This window comes from Acinonyx jubatus, chromosome B1 (assembly GCF_027475565.1).
Source record: "Acinonyx jubatus isolate Ajub_Pintada_27869175 chromosome B1, VMU_Ajub_asm_v1.0, whole genome shotgun sequence".
Taxonomy (NCBI): domain Eukaryota; kingdom Metazoa; phylum Chordata; class Mammalia; order Carnivora; family Felidae; genus Acinonyx; species Acinonyx jubatus.
Window position 1 is genome coordinate 15,498,523 of NC_069382.1, and position 18,897 is coordinate 15,517,419.

Here is an 18,897-nt window from a genome sequence, read left to right on the forward strand (position 1 = left end):
ATTATTTTAATGCTTATTTTTCTTTTCGAAAAAAATTTTTTTCATGTTTCTATTTATTATTGAAGGAGAGAGAGACAGAGCATGAGCTGGGGAGGAGCAGAGAGAGAGAGGGAGACGTAGAATTTGAAGCAAGCTCCAGGCTCTAAGCTGTCAGCACAGAGGCGGATGCGGGGCTCGAACTCATGAACTGTGAGATCATGACCTGAGCCAAAGTCGGACGCCTAACCGACTGAGCCACCCAGGCGCCCCCAATGCTTATTTTTCTTAACTATGCTCCCTGGGAAGCAGGATATAAATCATTTTATTGGAAAACAATAGTGCTGTTAAACTGTTGAAATTCTTCAGGACTCCTACTTGAAGAGAGTTTTGAGACTTTGCTTTTGTTGCCCGTGTCCTTTCTCACTGCCTCTCTCAGTCTGTTTACCTCTCCTTCCCTTTCTTCTATTCCGGATTTGCCCTATCACCCATCCTTTTAAATCATTAATCTCTTTAGAATTCCTTCGTTTCCTTTCCAATTCTTTTTACCTATTAAAGATACAGCTGCTGCTTTCTTGGTCCTAGTAGTAATTTACTAGCATTTATCTAGCATATCAACATTTTTTTCGGTAAACATTATCTGTATATTAACGACAGGACCACGATAGGAGAATAGGAAAATACGTTCTCTAAAAACGATTTGGACCGCTTTCACTTGCGTGGGTAATAACATTTGTACTGAATCTCTGGTAACAAAAATATAGGGACTTGGAGCCAAAGTGATTATGGCAGCTGTGTACACTCTCTGGCACTAGGCCCACTTCTCTGGGCCTTTCCATAACTAGCAACTGCAGGCTTCATTCCTCTTCCACAGTCGTCGATCCCTTCCCTGAGGCGTCTGGGTGGGGAAAGGAAGGTCGTTGAGGGAACCTGTGTTGAAAGTGAGGCGTAGGAATGGTTTGGCCCCCGAATCTAAACAGCAGGTGAAAATAAGGCAGACATTTGGGGAGCCCTAAGCAGGCGAAGAGGTTCCTGGTCAGTGAAGAGCCCAGAGCGAGGATTAAGGGATCACCTGAGCCGGAGAATTAATTACAAGCGCTTCTGACACCTGCGGCAAAATTTTCCATCCTCTGACGGTACCCTGGGGGGAGGGGAGGAGGAGGGCAGGGACCTAGCAGTTTTCCCAGCGATTGGCCGCGCCCCCTCCCCTGAGGGGCGGTGGCGCTCGGACCCCGCCCCCGCGCCGCGGGTGGGCGGCGGGGGCCGGGCGAGGCCGGGCACCTCCCACCTGTCACTCAGCAGGCCGCGGTCGCTCTCCGCCCCCCGCCTGACGAGCACCTCCGGGCCGCTCCCGCCCCCGCTCCGCCTCTGGCTTCGCCAGCTTAAGTCACAACGCGGTCCGGCTACCTGGGCGCGCCCGGCCGGACGGCTGCGGGGCCGGCGCCGGGTGGCGGCGCTGAGGGGTCGCTGAGAGGAGCTCGGCGGCGTCTGTTGGAGCCGTTCCCTCGGTGGGCCGCCGGCGAGGGCATGAGCGCGGACTGCCTGTGCCTCCGGAGCGGCGGCGGCGGCGGCGGGAGCGGCGAGGGGAGGGGGCGCCGCGCAGAGGCCACCGTCCAGGGCAGCGCCGGGGGACAGCAGGGCAGGAGATGTGCCTGTCCTTAGCGGTACAGGAAGCAGCATGCACCCCGATGCCACCGACAGCAGCGGCGCCGGCCTCAGCCTCGTGCCGGCAGCGGCCACCGGCGGCCGCCCAGCCCCGGGCGCCCCGGGCGAGCGGCGGCCGGACGCCCGGGAAGACGCGGCGGCGCCGGGGAGCCCTGGAGGCTGGAGCTGGCGAGTGTCAGTGGCGGTGGCCGCACTCGCCGCCGTGTGCCTCTCCTGCCTGGGGCCCGGTTGCTGGCAGGCGGCCGGAGGCGCGGGGCCGTGCACCGTCCTGCTCCGGCTCAGCCTGTACCTGGGCTGCGCCGCGGCCGCCTTCCTCTTGGGAACCCTGTTCTCCCTCGTCTGCCGGAGCCGGCGAGCCCCGCCGCCCGACTTCGTCGCCACCTGGAGACGGCTGGCCGCGGCCGCCCGCCGCGGGCCGGGGGTAAGTACCGGTCTCCCCAATGCCTCGCGCGCTCGGGCCTCGTCCGGGCCCTCCCCGCTTCCGGTGCCCGCCGCCCGTTCTCGGAGCCCCGGGTGGCGGCGGCGTGGCCGGTCCCCTCTGCCTGGCCTCCCGGAGAGAGACCCGGCTGGGGTTGGTCGGCCCGGCGGGTAGCTGCGAGCCTTCCCTCGGCCCGCGCCGGTGGGGAGGTGGGGGGAGAGGGGGCGGGCTCCGGGCTCCTCCGAGCTTGCGGGATGCTCGCCGGGATGCCCGTTGTTAGGCAGTGGAGTTGCTCCACAGCCATCCTCAGGCACAACCTTGATAGCTGAATAATCCAAATCTTGAATGTTGCTCTGCAGTTGGCGAGGGGAGTCCCCCCTGTACGCACGCGCTGCGCCCTGTGCGGATCATGGTGTTTGCTGCTTCTAACCGTTTTCTGGGAGAGGTAACTTTATGACCTTTCACCGGTGCGGAAACTTGCTCAGACAGGCTCGTCTGGCTTAGCTCGCCCTGCCGGGACCTCTCACCCGAGGCTGTGGACACTTCTTACCGCGGCATCCTGTCTTCCACCATGTTGAGAACGCAGCCCCAGCTAGTTTCTGTGATTTTGAAAGGGGATGTCAGATAGCACTTAAGTCTGCAACAAAAGCAAAGGTATCCCAGGGAGGGGTGGGACAGCAGGGCGGTGGTTAGAAAATCTAGGAAATGAGAGTGTTTCAAATGAGCTCTTCTCTTCCTTAGTGCCAGACCGCTACTTGCTCAGCCTCCCAGCTTTCTCTCATACGTAACCCTTTAAATCAAATAAGGAAACTTGATTCTGTTGTAGCTTGTTTTGTTCGGGGCACATTATGCCGAGCCTGAGATTTGTTTCTGCTAATAATGTATTTAACACGGGTTTACTATGGGAATTATAACTTCTACTGCGGGAATATAATTATGAGTTCTATTTCATAAGCCATAGGTTACAGGGTAGTGTCTCTCAACAATCCGGTAAGGAAATAACAAACCCCACAGACCCATGATAGGTGAATTATACCGTTGTTCCAGGCAGTGGAGAAATAAAGTCCAGATTTATTTGAGGTGTGCCTCTCTAGGAGTTGGTTCTTGGTAGAGTAAGTCCTTTCAACCAAAAGTTGGGTATTAATTGCTGGGACATGTAGCTAGTGACAGTGGCATTGGTGTTGGTAGGCAGGGCTGGCTGCCCTGAAGGTTAGTACTTTGGGGACAGTTACACAGCCTGTACCACTGCCTGTGAGAAATACCCTCACCACGGCAGGAACAGATGTCCCTTCCCTTCCCAAGACTGCTGTATGGCTTAACACCCCTGCTGACCGGGAATTGCCTGACCACAACAGGAGCAAGTGTCTTAAGATCTACAGAGAGCTGTTTAGATTGGCAAAGAGTAGCCTTGCCCTGCCTGAACACTCTGGGTAGGACCACACAAACTGCTGGTATTTAAAGCCCATTACATCATACTTATTCATCCATATATTCATATGGAGAAGCACTCAGTAGCGCAACAGTTCTGCAGATATCATCTTGACATGGTTTCTCAAACTAGATCAAAACAACCTCAATTCAGAACAATATGGATTTGAAATCACAACAGATCAATACACAACATAATGTGGCACTAGCTGCTGGACTGAATGATACTGTCATGAAATTGAAGTTGCCTAAGCACATTCGGGTAAGGGAAATGGCAGTGGTTCATAAAGATATTTGTTAGAGGGATCATTATCCTCTGGGTTTTGTATTTGCTTATGATATGATCCACTTACTCTTGTAAAAATCATCACACTCTTCGCCAAAATTACCCTGTCCTGAGTCTGTCAGTTCGAAATGCAGCCCTGAGATAATGGCTGGAGGGTTGTAGGTAAGGAAGTCAGGCATCCTCACTCTGTAAATCCATCAGGAATTCAGTATATTAAGGTATAGGAACTTCTGTTTCCCTGGTATTCTAAAAAAATTAGTAGTGTTTATTTCCTTTAAAAACCTTCATTTAACTATCCATTTTTTTCATATCTAATTTAGCAAGAGTTGGTAAGCAGGTGTGTTTTTTCTCATGATTTTTTTCTACAATGACAGAAAAATAAGGATCCAAAGATTTTACTAGTTGGCTTATTGATTTGTAAATGATGTTCCATTTCTTTTGAGTATTGTAAGAAATCATTTACTCCATATGTGTTTATCGAGTTTGGTTTTTTTGATGTTGTATTTATGGTTGAGAGAGCATGAGCATGGGAGGGACAGAGAGAGAGAAGGGGACAGAGGATTTGAAGCGGGCTGTATGCTGACAGCAGTGAGCCCAACGCCCAGCTCCAGCTCACAGATCCTGAGGTCCTGACCTGAGTGGAAGTTGGAAGCTCAACCAACCCAGCCACCCAGGCTCCCCTACTGAGTGTTTTATATGAGCCAAGTATTATTCTGCAAGCTGGGGTTGAATCAATGAGACACACAAAAGCCCTACTCTCTGGAGATTATAGTCTTATGGGAGATCAGACGACAAAGGAGATATTTTTTGTTAGTGATAAATGCTTTTGAAACAAAAAATAAGAGTTAAGTGATTAAGAGTGCCTAGTAAGTGGGAGCAGGAAGTTTAGATGGTGAGGTCAGGGTCAAAATCCTGTAGTATTCTAGTCCTCTGAAGGCCTAGAAGCTGCATGTTGTGGGTTAGTTACCATCCTATTTCCTGGAAAATACATTTCCTCAAACCTCCCAACTCACTTATACTTCTGGGTAGATAAAACTTGGATTAGCATCCAGAAAGATGGTTTAGTAGAGGAATTAGAGAAAATAGTATTTTGTTATTTTTTTAATGTTTATTTTCGAGAGAGGTAGAGCGCAGGCGGGGGAGGGGTAGGGAGCGAGGAGGAGACTCTGAAGCAGGCTCCAGGCTCTGAGCTGTCAGCACAGAGTTCAACGCAAGGCTTGAACTTGTGAACCGCGAGATCATGACCTGAGCCGAAGTTGGACGCTTAACTGAACCACCCAGGCGCCCAGAGAAAATAGTACTTTAAAGGTGACAGAACATGAAGCAGCATATGTAATCCTGAAGATTTCAGGTACTAGAAGAAGTGAAATGTAATTTATGGAAAGTAGATCATTGGTCATTTTTTTTGAACTTGGATCCTTATAATAGTCTTTAACGAGAAAGTAAGTACATTAGAAACTTTACTTTCTACGTCTGTATTGTAATTGGAATGCAGATTTTTCACATAAAATTTTATATTTTTTTAATAGTACTGATGCTATTTACTCAAGCCTTTAGTTGTGCTGTATTTCTAATTTGTGTTTAGTTTTATTTTGTTTTTTTTTTTAATGCTCTGTTCTTTATGAATGGAAGCATAAGCACGTGGTGTAGTGTAAAATATCTGTCAGTTCTGTGGGGGTAGCAGCTGGACCACACAGGTCATCTAACATATGTGGAGGGGGAGGCTGTTGAGTAGTAAACCAAATGGTGCCTCTGTAAGATACAGTGAGTACATTACTACAGAAATTTTGATTCAGCATGAAGGAAGGAATCGTCATTTGTTCTCACACATTTTAGATTCTTCTAAAATGCTGTCCTTCTAGCTGTCCGTCCTTCCTTCCCTCTTCTTCGTTTTCTTTTTGGTCTCCTATAGAGGGAAAAAAAGTGCATACATCATTCAAAGTCGGCAGCTAAAAAAGCCACACTGAAAGCGAAAAGTGGTTTTTGTGTCAGGGAGTGTCTAAAATGCTTCTGTGTGTCTCACAGTGTAGTTATTGGCTGTAAACTCCATGTGATTAGGACCCCTGATGGACACCTTTTGCTATGCCTGTATCTAGCAGGAGCTCAGGGAGTGTTTGCAGATGATGATAAAACTGTCTGTTCTCACTACTTCATGCTTTTCCCCCTCCAGTTAATCCAGTAGTAGTAGTTGTTGGGCATCTGCTATGTGCAAGAATTTTTGTTTCATTTGGGTGGGAATTACTGCTGATTAAAGTAGTAACAATCATTTTCAACTCAGGTAGAAATAATATCCAGTGGTGTATTCAGGTCCTGAGGAAGCTTTTCTGTAAGGTCAAGAAGGTCTTGACAGTTGCTCTCTGGGCCCCACTTAGAAAAACGTGGACTTTGTGGCAGGCCAGCAAGCACACTGGAGCTGTGGTGCTGTGGGGTTGGCCTGCCCCGGGGGTAACTAACAGTTGTTAGCCCACCTTTGTTGAGCAGGCTGTCATAGCGTGGCGTTCCCAGTCCAAGGTTGTGTTTGGTCTTGCGCCAGGCCAGTTAACTTACCTGGACCAAGAGCCTCCAATTCACTGGTCACAGTTACCTTGACCTTATCACCTCATCTAACCAAGGCAACGGAAAGAGAAATATGGCAGAAGCCAGTTAGTAGTTTAGAAAACTTAGTTTCATTACTGGACCAGCAATACAAAGCGCATCTTCATATAATGGAAAAAAGGAAAATTATTTCTTACGTTTTGACAATAGGAAGATGAGAGAATAGCTTCTCTACCCATCAATTATTCACATATAGTATGGATTTTCTCTTTTGCACTGTAACTTGTTGGATGTTTCTTGATTTGTGTTCCATAAATTCAAAACTAAGCAATTAACGATGGTCAGAAGGCCGACACGAGAATATCCACAAAAGTGAAATGCTTAATAGCATGTGGGAAACCAAAGTCCACTACTATATGAAGAAAACATTAATGAAAGACTTCAAAGTTCAGGCAGATAGAAAAGTTCAAGTGGTTTATCAAATCTAACAAGCATTTACTGAGTACCTGTTAAATAGCCGCTATTACGATCTTGTTAGATCACTTTTTGCCTAGCTGCTCAGTGCCTGTGCCAGGCACATGGTAGGCTCTCAGTAGATCAGTTTTGCCTGCGTAAATGGATTATTGTTTGAGACGATAGCAAATTTAAGTATTCTACTGACTGTTTTTTAAATTTTTTTCTTAAAAATATTTTTTTACATGTTATTTTTGAGAGAGCGAGAGAGAAAAGCACGAGGGGAGAGGGGCAGAGAGAGAGAGAGGAAGACACAGAATCTAAATGTTCCAGGCTCTGAGCTGTCAACACAGAGCCCGAGGCCAGGCTCAAACTCACAAACTGTGAGATCATGACCTGAACCGCAGTCGGATGCTTAATGGACTGAGCCACCCCGGTGCCCCTACTCACATTTTTAGGTTTAAAATTATAACCCCAGCATCCTGGAGAAGGGTCAGAACCTTGCAGTAAGCTCATTAAGAGCTTGGGAAATTGCTTTCTGGAAATGCAGGGCCATGTTTTTAGCGTTGGGGAGGATTCACAGATGAACAAGAATCTCCCTGTCCCTGCACTCTCAGGCTGAGTAGATTGGATTGATAGAGAAGACTGGATGGGAGGGCAGATGTTTATAGAGACAGTAAAATATTCACACAGCAATCCATGGTGCCAGTTGGCTTGGGTAGGACTTTTAGAATTCCTAAATGAGTTCTTTTAGAAATACAAAAGTTCTTTGAGTAAAACAAACTTAATTTAGTTACTTGAGGGGAAAAAGGAAAAGAAACAGGAATTAGGGAGACTATACACAGCCTCTTTGTGACTTTCCTTTATTATGCTAATGTGATAAAGTAATCCTCAATAATTTGATAATGGATAATGGCATAATATACTTCAGAATATTTGTTTGCTAAAGTTTTAACTAGACGATTGAAGTCATGGTGGATAGTGGGAAAAATGTTTTTGAGGAAGATGGCTTTTTGAGAACCCCTTAAATCACAGGATCCTCCCTAACTGTGTGGTATAAAGGTTGTTTTCCTTTAAATTCACACTATTCATAATTTTTAAATTTTTTATGCAGATGATAACATTCACGTTTAAAAAAAAAAACGTGTAAAAGGGTATACAGTGAAATTTTCCGTATAGACAATATTAATAGTTGTTTATTCCATATATATATAATGCATATACAAGAAAACACAAATATATATTCAAAGAGAGAAGTTTTGGACACCTATAATCTCTTGATACAAAAACAATGATAACACATATAGGACAATTGTTTTTTAGATCTTCATTGTGAAGGCATTTTTTCTTAAGGTTAGGAAACAAGTTATATAGGAATGATAACTTCTAAGTAGGAAGATACATGATTAAACCTAGAACATAATAATGCTCATCAAACACAGGACATGTATGCTAAGAAGTGAAAAAAGTGTTTATTTGAATTTACCAGACTGTCTAAAGGAAACAATTTTTATTTTCATAATTTATGAAAAAGTAAACAAATTTACAAAAAGTAAACAAACTGTTGACAGAGTACATGTACTGTTTAGGATTTGAGTTGCCCCTGAGTATATGAGATGAATCACAGGAGCCAGGATTGCAAAGGTACTTTGGGCCACGTTGTAGAAGTCTTCAATCGAGAGTAAAACCTGATTTTAGTCTGTGGGCATGGCAGCTATTGGCATTTCCTGAGACAGGAGTGATAGCCTCAGAGCTGGGCTTCACAAATGTTAAATGGAAAGTGATTGGGATAAACTCAGGAGGAGAAAATACCATGTTAAATGCAGTGGTAAAAAGTGAGAGTTAATGAGGCTGTGTGAATGGAGATAAAAGGCAGTAAATTTGAGTGAGCTTTTTATTTGATGTAAAATATCATTAGTTATCATTACAGATAGGTTTAAGAATCTTTTCAGGAGTGTCCTAACATTCTCTGTAAACAGTAAATTTCGGGGCACCTGGGTGACCCAGTCACTTGGGCATCTGACTGTTGATTTCAGCCCAGGTCATGAGCTCAGAGTCGTGGGATCGAGCCCCACATTTGGCTCTGCCCTGAGCATGGAGCCTGCTTGAGATTCTCTCTCTCTCTCTCTCTCTCTCTCTCTCTCTCTCTCTCCCTCCCTCCCTCCCTCCCTCCCTCCCCCCCTCTCCCCCTCTCCCCCCCCACACTTCCCCTTTTCCTCTCCCCCACTAACACATGCCCCCGCCCCCCCCCCCCAATAAACAAACAAAATAGTAAATTCAGCCCCCAAACAAAGGGTTGTCTTGTTCACAAAATGAACACAGTTTCCAAGCTTGAATGTTCTCCTTGGAGCCTAAAGTCTGGTCATTTCCTGGGAGGTTGATTTCTCACTGTCTTCTATCTCAAACTGCTTTTGTTTTGGGAGCATGCTGTGATGTCACCTTCATGATTGAATGTTGCCTTCTTGAAAATCTCTTACGTTTCATTTCCCAACCTTATAGTTTTGGGGGTAGGGAGTACCCCCAGATTCCTGAAAATGTGAGTTCTTGTAGTCAGAATCATGCACATAATTGTACTAAAAAGGTGACTCAGCAGGTTTAGTACTAAAGGCTCAGGCTTAGAAAATGAACATTGTCTGTAGAAGGCTTTAAATATTAAAATAATAGCATACAGACTTGTGTAAAACAAAAAAGTTGCACCTTTGCTTTTGGAAAAAAAAAAGTGCAAACTTGGAACTTAGTTTTTTTACCCTTCCCTCTTAGGTCACTTTCTAAACTAGGGTTGGGGGCGTGGGTGGGAATGATAGGTGTGATCGGCAGCCCTTCTCAAGGGCTCTTCCTGGGTACCCTGAGCCCAGGCCCAGTTACTTATTTCCATATCCTGTGTCAGCCCTGGGCTGTGTGCTTGTATAGTTTCTCCAAACACAGTGGAGCTTTCCAGAAAGCCCAGGGAACCGATTTGGTTGTATTTTGGTGGGTTTCTCAGCTCAGATTCTGCTTTGGGAGAATGCAGTTGGGAGTGTGAGGTGTGTCTGCTGTGTCCCTGGGCCTGAAATGTTCTGTGCCGTTACTACGGGCACTGACCAGTCCTGGTACATTTGTCAGCCAGCCTGGGGTTTCCGCGTCTGAATAGCTAAGAGCTGGATGTGAAGAAAAACGAATATGGTAACTCCAGATAAAATGCCTCTGGGGCCAAGGAGGAAAAGGAATGAATTGTGCATGTTTAGGATAAGAAACATGAACTTGTTTAGGCCACTGGGATCTATTTAGTAAGCTTTCAGTTGTAGTGTAGAATACTGCTCTTGGAAAATTAGGTAAGTTTTTGCAAATACTTCTTTCTTTCTTTTTTTTTTTTAATACATTTTTTAAAATTTTATTTGAGAGAGACAGAGACAGTGCAAGTGGGGAGGAGGCAGAGAGAGAGGGAGACAGAATCCCAAGCAGGTTCTGTGCTGCCAGCACAGAGCCCAATGTGGAGCTTGAACCCATGAAACCGAGAGATCATGACCTGAGCCAAAGCCAAGAGTCGGACACTTAACCGACTGAGCCACCCAGGCACCCCTACAAATACTTATATCTAAAGTAACCTGAATTTCTGTAGTTCTCAACCACCTGTGTGTATGTATGAGTGACTTTACATTAATGGTAGTAACTAAAATTTTACAGGTGTTTGCTTCTGTCTGCTCATGCAGAACCTTGGTCTGCAGTGTCCCTAGCTGCCCCTCCCCAGACTTCCGAGAGTCCATAGGCAGTGTCTTCTGTATTTGTGAATAAGCTCATTTATATTCCTTCATTTCTGGTGCCTGCAAAGCATTGGAGAGAGGCTTCTCTGCCATCACCACTGTCAGTCTGTGAAAAAGCACATTTCTTTTTGGGCAACTAGGGTTTCAATCCCCCAAAGCTGGATATCCAAGTGTGCTTCCCTCTGAGCCAAAGCCCCATTATGTACTTCATAGCAGCTGAAGTGTTGCCCTGTTTCTCTAGGGTATGCATCTCAAAAGACAGCCCCTTCCCTTTTGTCCACTTGGCCAGGAGCAGCCCTGGGAAGCCAGAGCTTTCTTTCCTAGCATCAAAGCTTTCTGTCTGTAGCCTTGAGCCCATATCTACAAGCCACCTCCCAGAAGGTCTCATTACCCTGTGCAAGTTAGTTCTTAAAATATCTACCTGAGGGCTGCATGCAGGCTTTGCCAACTTGTTACACATGGAATTAACATCTTTAAGTATTCCAGAAATTTCAGTGTGTTTTTTCTGAGACAGTTAATCTCTTTTTCCTTCTGATTTTCTTTTTTCCTGTTTCATTAAACCTTTCTGAGATGATCATCTCTAGATAAATTCAGGAAGTTGCTTTGCTTTCCTGATTTGAATTATGGTTGTTCTTGAGTTTTCTTTTTTTATTATCTCACTCTTAGGCAGTCTCATCCTTGAGCCCCCGTAAAAACCATCCCTACACTCAGGATTAGAGATTTATTCCTCTCTTTTTTTGGGCCTCAGACTCATTTATTCAACTGCTTGACTTGACATTTCCATTTGGCATTTGTCGTGGTGCCTGAAACTCAGCTAGTCCAAGTGTCCCCATCCCTCTTCCATTGTCCTTTATGTCCATGACTGGCACCTCCAAAAGTCAGGTCCCATGGCCAGAAGGCTTTGAGTTCCCTGGACATCTCCTTCTCCTCGCTGTGCATATGCTGTCCATCATCAGGTCCTGCCTTCTTACCTCTTGAGTGTCTTGCACCCATCCCCTTCTTTCCAGCTTTGCTTTGTCCCAGTTGCCATCATGTCTCACCTAGATGGCTGCAGTAGCCTCTCAACTCCTCTCTCTGTCTCCTTGTTGGCATTTTATTTATATTTTTTATTTTTAAAATTTTTAAAATCTTTATTTTTGAGAGAGAGAGAGAGAGAGAGCGCACACGCATGAGCAGGTGAGGGGAACAGAGAGAGGGAGGCACAGAACCTGAAGCAGGCTCCAGGCTCTGAGCTGTTGGCACAGAGCCTGACATGGGGTTCGAACTCACAGAGCGCGAGATCATGACCTGAGCTGAAGTCAGATGCTTAACCGATTGAGCCACTCAGGCGCCCTGACCTTGTTGCCATTTTAAAAATGCGAACCTGATTCAATCCATCTTCAGCAACAGGTTTAATTAAAATCCGCTAGTGGCTTCCTGTTCTTCCCAGCTCTTCAGCCTCCTCTGTCTTCACTACCTTCATCCTCATACTCCATCCTTAAAGGGCCATGCTCCCTCCATCACTGGCGACTTTGTACATTGCCTCCTTTGCGTGGAGCAGCCCACTGCCCCCTTACTTAGTGAACTGCTTCCCCAGACCTCAGTCATCACTTGTGCAGGGAGGGTCTCCCTCTCTGCTGTGTGGATTCTCCTGGCACCACATACCTTTTCCTTACTGTACCTACCAACGGCTGTAATTTTATATTCCCTTGGATGATTCCTTGTCTGTCTTGATCTCCACAAAGGCAGAAACTCCCCTGTATCTTTAAGAGCATGATTTAGTAGGTGAGCAATAAATCTTTCTTGACCAAATAAATAACTGGGCATTAATAGAGCATTGACAATGAGATAATGGTTTTGGAGCCACTCTTCTGAATTTGAATCATGGCTCTGCCCTAATAACTGTGAGTATGGGCAACCTGCTTAAGATTTCTAGACCTCATGCCTGGGTGGCTCAGTTGGCTAAGTGTCCGATTTCGGCTCAGGTCATGATCTCACAGTTTGTGGTCTCGAGCCCCACATTATGTTCTGTGCTGTCTGCTCAAAGACTGGAGCCTGCTTTGGATCCTATGTCTCCCTCTCTCACTGCCCCTCCCCTACTTGTGCTCTGTCTCTGTCTCTCTCAAAAGTAAATAATAAACATTAAAATATTTAAAAAAAAAACATTTCTAGAGCTCAGTCTCCTTATATGAAAAATGGAGATAATAAATACTTTTCAAGGGTTATTTGGAACAATGTTATAGTATTTGAAAATACAACTTCTAATATTTGTAAAAGTGCTTTGAATATAGGAGGTGTTAAATAGTAGATTTTGCACTATCACTTTAAAAAAAACCTTTTTATTGTAAAATAACAAATGCAGATTCAGAAAATCACAGAAAATAAATGTATAGTTGGATGAATGATCATAAAGAGAACACCCTTGGAACTTCCAGAAACTCTAGAAGCCCCTCTGTATTTCCACCCAATGTCAGCCCCTCCTCTTCCACTTAAGTAACTCTTGACTTTATAGTATTCACTTCCTTGCATGTTGTTATGGTGTTATCACTCAAATGTGCATCAGTGGACATGATAGGTTTTTTCCCCCCATTAAAAAAAAATTAGTTTCTCCTCTATCCTTTTCCTTATGGGATATCCTTATCCTCTTCTCCTCTGTCCTTTCTTTGCAATTTATTTGTGAAGAACCTGGAGCATTTGTCCTGTGGAGTATCTTGTGGTCTGGATTTTGCTGATTACACGTGAATGATGCAGTTCAGCATGTCCTCTCCTCTGTATGTCCCGCAAATTGGCAGCTGGATCCAGAGGTGTGATCAAACTTGTGTTCGATCCATTTGACAGACTATAGGTGGTGGTGTGATCTTTCATTGGGAGACACAAAACATCTTACTGACTTTTGGTTATATTAGTAGCTGCTGATGCTTGATAGCTAGGTCCACTAATTTGTTGGGGGTGACAAAATGGTAATGTTCAAATTCTGTCATTTACTTTTCATTTATTGCTTTGAATACTTTTTTTTAATTAAAAAAAATTTTTTTAAGTTTATTTAGTTACTTGGAGAGAGAGAGAGAGAAAGAACAAGTCGGGGAGGGGCAGAGAGAGAGAGAGGGAGAGAGAATCCCAAACAGGCTCTGCACCGTCAGCACAGTGCAAAGCCTGGTGTGGGGCTTGGACTCACGAATGGTGAGATGAGAACCGAAGCCCAAGTCAGACATTTAACCAACTGAGCCATGCTGGCACCCCTGAATACTTTTTTAAGAGAGACCTGTTTCCCTCATCTATTTGGTTACACAGTGGTATACAGTTCATATAGAAAAGCAGAGCAAATGCTAGATTTTCCCCCATTATTAGTTTCTAAAATGATGAGTTGGTTCCCCAACATCCTTTGAAGGTAATCAATTAGTTATGTGTTTTGAAAAAAGAATTTACTACGAACTTGCAGATGAGAACATAATAGACAGGTTTTGATCATTTGTAATTATCTTTTTTGAAGCTTCTATAATCCCATCTTTGGCCCATGGGAGCCTTTTGAAGTTGGCTCCAGAGACCTTTCTATATGACCCTACCTTTTGATATGACCCTAATTCGTTTTTAGAGTTTTCTTGCTGTCTGACATAACCGGATATTTCAGGTTCATCTTGAGCAGTTTCTTCTCACACCTGGACTTAGCCATTTCTCCAAAAAGAGCCCTGATTTCTTTTAATGGGAAATGGTATTTCAAGGACTCATTCTGCCTCAGCTCTGAGTAGCACAGCCAAGACCCGGACCCAGCAGTTGGGACTTGATTTGCTTTATTTGTTTGTAGGGTGACCAACCGACCTGATTTGCTTCCAACTGTTTTGGTTTTAGTACCAAAAGTTCTGTGCCCCAGGGGAAAAAAATAAAACTCATTCTAGGTGTTAAGGAGGCTTGTTGCTATTGGTTTGGTCATTGTTTCTTGGCTTTCTCTATGGAGAGATCTGGAAAAGTGTGTTTTGCAGAGAATTCTCTCAGGTGTTAGCTTTATTTATTTCATAGGTCTCCTTAAAGGCAAGTAACACTTTCAACAGTGCTTTGTAATCATCTTTGCCACTTGCTTATCGTAGCCTATCTTGGCATTGTTAACGGGTTCAGGGAAATAGGTTGTATGGTCTCCATTTAATTCATTGCATTCCAGTCCATGGTTGTGTATACAGTGGACACATACGAATATCAAAGAGTAAATGCCTTAGTAATTGCTGTAGCTAAACTTAATATTTATTGTACATACTGTATGCAGCTGGATGTATTACCTAATTTAAGTTTTAAACCTACCATGTGAGTTAGGACCATTCATCTCATTTTACAGATGGGAAAACTTAGATTTAGAGCAGCTGAATACTGTATCCAGTCCACATAGCAAGTGGAGGAACTAAGAATTAAACCCAGGTCTCTCTTACCCTGGAGTCCATACACTTAACCACTTTATTACCCTTTTAATTATTAAAGATCAATCTCACCCGATTGAGGTTTAAAAAAATTTGAAATTCTTTGGGATGGTTCTAGGATTTGTTTAGGAATTGATGTCACTTTAGAAGTCTCAGGATGAACTAGAATCATGTCCCAACTACCCCTTCTATGCTCATGATGATCATTTCTAATTGAGTAAGGCTGTTTTTGTTTTCTTGCTGAATCTGGATGAGCCCTCAGAATCCTTTTCAATATAGTATTCCAGGCAATTAGTAAATATTTACTAGAATTGGCACATAATGTGAAACCCATCTGCCATTCTGAGTGAGAACCTCCGAGAAGGGCAGTGATCCCTCTGGATTCCCGTAGCACATTTCTGTCCCTGTATTACTGTCATCATTGTGCTGTATCATAAGTCAGTCACACACTCTTCTCATCTGCTCTGGTAAAAACTAGTTTTCTAAACTATGATCCATAAATGCTTAATTCTTGGAGATACTTTTAGGTACACTTCAAAAACTAGAGGCAGGATGAGAGGCTTGTTTCATCACATAAATTTGAAAACCTAAGTTCTTGAAACTTTCTATTTTAACGTTGAGAAATCCTATAATAAAGGTATCTGTTAAACTGTTTTTAACCCTGTGTTTTTGGAGGGCCTAGTGGCTCAGTGGGTTAAGCGCCCACTCTTGATTTCGGCTCAGGTCATCATCTCACAGTTGGTGAGATTGAGCCCCATGGTGGGCTCTGCCCTCAGAGCATGGAGCTTGCTTGGGATTCTCTCTCTCCCTCTCTCTGCCCCTCCCCTTCCTGCCCCCCTTCCCTACACGGTCTCTTTCTCTCTTTGAAAATAAATAAACATGAAAAAAACTTAGACCCCCTGTATTTTCTACATGTGACCAATCCCTATCCCCCCCCTTTTTTTATTAAACAATAAAGACATCTATTGAGAAATAATACACAATCTAAAGGTCTAGAGGTAGGACAGGCCCCTTGTGGGCAATGTCAAGCCTCCATCACCATTGCTTGTATTTCTTCTGCCCTCTCCTGAGGTGGATTAACTCTTAGACTAGTGGCCAGATGATGGTAGCAGCCTCAGGTACCACAGCCACACCAGGTGATATCCAGAGGAAGAAAGTCCCTTTTGGGAACAAGGAAAAGGTTACTACAAATGCCTCTGGCAGTCTTCTCCTCACATCTTACTGGCTAGGTTTCGGCAAGGGGACAGGGTTTCTGTGATTGACCTGGGTCAACCTTTAGAAAGGAAAGAAATTAGAGTCAAAACAATGAGTACTTACTAGTTTTCATGAGTAGGGCTAACCTGTCTTTTTAGCCTGTCTTCCACACTTCTGCTCATTCTTAAATCTACCTTCTGGGGCACCTGGGTGGCTCAGTCAGTTAAGCTTGATTTTGGCTCAGGTCATAATCTTATGGTTTGTGAGATCGAGCCCCTTGTCAGGCTCTGTGCTGACCATGCAGAGCCTGCTTTGGATCCTTTCTCCCCTCTCTCTACCCCTCTCACCCTCATTCTGTCTCTCTCTCTCTCTAAATAAATAAATAAATATCAAAAAAAAATATATACCTTCTGTTCCTGAATTTACCCTTGTGTGGTGTATGTGCGAGTAACCACATGCCTCTGAGAAGGCCACAGCCCCCGTTTCTGCCCTTTCACTTCTGCTTGTTAAAGGCCCATTTCAACTGTCCTTCCGTCCTTTACCAAAAAGTCAGCTTTACCTGCTTTTTGGTTCTGCCCAGTAAATGTTTATTGTGGCGAGGAGAGGGAAAAGTCTGGGTTAATTCCAGGGTCTGGCATGGGAGGATGAATGATTTCAGGAACCATTAGTGCAGGTTGTGAACAGTGGTGGGTAGTGGGTTTTTGCCGTGTAGATTTTGAGAGGCCCGTGGATATGTTCAGCCTGCAGTTAGGTGTGCAGGTCTGCAATCTGAGGGGGAGGCCAGGATAAAGGGAGTAGATTTGTTGGCAGTCCGGATACAACACGGTAGTCAAAACTACAGGGTTGATGAGACTGCCCAGGACAGCCTGTAATGGTTGAAACCAGGGAGCCAAGGGCAGGCCGAGGAGGAGCCGTCCGCTGCGGTGTGAGGGCAAACAATGCCGAGACCGTGCGTAGGAGAGAAGAGGCAAGAGAGAAGCAGGGAATAAGTGGCAAGTAGCGTCAGGTGTAGCAGAGAGGTCCAGAAGGAGGACCGAGAAGTGTCCACTGGGTCTGACAACTGGGAGGGTCTTTGGAGACTTGTGACAGTGGTGGTTGGGGAGGCAAAGATGGATGTGGGGGCAGAAATGATATCCTTGTGGGTGAAGAGCGAGGAGGAGGTGAGGAAGGAGAGACAGTATGTGGACGGTGCTCTCTAGAAGCTTGACCGAGGAGGAAAGAAGAGAAGGGAGCATTGATAGGATTGTGTGTGTGTTGGGGGTGGGGGGGGCTTTTTGTTGAGGGGAGAGATGTAAACACATTTCCGAGTTAAAGGGGAATCTTGAAAAGGAGACCGGAAGGGCCTGAAAGTCTCAGCTAGAGAATGATTGATAGGGTGGTGTCTAGGCACACAGGACCAGAGCATGGGTGGAGGGTTTGGGCTTGTGACTAGTGGGAAAGACGTACAAAGGGGAGGGTATAGAGAGAACCTCTTAGGAGGTTGGCAGGGAATTCAGATGTTTCAAGCTGGCCCCTACTTTCTCGGTAAGTAGGAAGTAAAGTTAATTGCTGACGGTTAAGAGAATGACCCGTGCAGAGGGTAATTTGAAGATAGGTGGCAAAAAGTTTGGGGGAAAAATAACTATTGGAGAAAATACCAACAAAGTCATTTATTGAGCCCTTACTATTGTACTATAGTAAGTATATTCTCATTTAGTCCTCACAGGGACCCCATGAGATAGTTACTCTTAGCCCCGTTTTGTGGACCAGGAAACAGTTTTAAAGAGGTTAAGTGACTTGCTAAAGGTGTCAGGTTATGAACCAGGGATCCAGGCTTTTTCTGACGCTGGAACCAGCCTCTCAGTCTTTATGCTGTATGGCCACACAGCCGGGAGGAAGCCTAGCAAGGATAAGTGGGCAGATTGTTTTATTTATTTAGTTTAGTTTAGTTTTTTAAGATATGAGCACAGGAGTTGCAATTTTATTTTTTTTATTAAATTTTTTTTAAAGTTTGTTTATATATTTTGAGAAATAGACCCACACACACACGTACACACAGACACACAAAGCACGAGTTGGGGAGGGGCAGAGAGAGAGGGGGAGAGAGAATCCTAAGCGGGCTCTGCACTGCCAGCACAGAGCCCGACTCGGGCTCTATGAGATCCTGACCAAGCTGAAAGCATGACATGACACTTAAGTAACAGAGCCACCCGGGGCGGGGCCCTGGGCGGATTGTTTTAGAGTTAAGTGCAGTTTGTGGGTTGGAGGCCAGGAGAATGTGGTGACACCCATTGGCATGGTTGTGATACGTTTGCAGGAGGAGCACTCGGCTCCTGCAGTGGAGCCGAGAAAGAGCCAGGCCGTGGGACAGACCAGGGTACAGGAATCCTGATGGGAGCTGCTCAGGTGTCAGCTAAACCAAGGAAGGAACCGAGGCCAGGAGGGAGCTTAGAGGAAGGGGATGGGTAGAAGAGATTGTAAGTCTACTAAGAAAGACCTTGAGGTGGCCACGAGAAAGGGGGAGAAGAGAGGAGGGTCCTGGAGCTGAGGAGCCAAGGGACCGTGTTGTGGATGTGATGTGCCCTGATGTTCCACGTTGTTCATCTTCTTATTTCTTTTGTGACTGAAGGAGTTGCGTCCAGAAGCTCTCTGATAAAATGATGTCTGAGAAGAAAGCTTGCATTGTACATTATGAAATCAGGCAGTGGGAGAGACTAAGGGTGTGTAGAGTGGGGGTGCTGTCTCTTGACTGGCCCAAGGTCAGCTCTGGCAATTCCAGTGTCCCGTATGGCATTTGCTTGGAACTGTACTCAGGTGATTTTTACCGATTAAAGGCAATAG

The 18,897-nt window shown here is 45.1% G+C and overlaps 1 protein-coding gene across 6 annotated transcripts in view; it reads left to right on the forward strand.

Moving 5' to 3' along the window:
* Positions 1 to 1,285: 1,285 nt before the first annotated feature.
* SNX25 (sorting nexin 25) overlaps positions 1,286 to 18,897 on the forward strand; it is a 129,573-nt gene continuing 111,961 nt past the window's right edge. For 2 of the 6 annotated variants that reach the window (XM_053216310.1, XM_053216311.1), the window contains exon 1: positions 1,295 to 2,062. In XM_053216310.1, coding sequence (XP_053072285.1) covers positions 1,655 to 2,062 — 408 coding nt within the window. In that variant the 5' untranslated portion in view covers positions 1,295 to 1,654. Of the gene's footprint in view, positions 2,714 to 18,897 lie in introns of all 6 variants that reach the window. The other 4 variants (XM_053216309.1, XM_053216308.1, XM_027077118.2 and 1 more) reach the window with 4 other exon arrangements.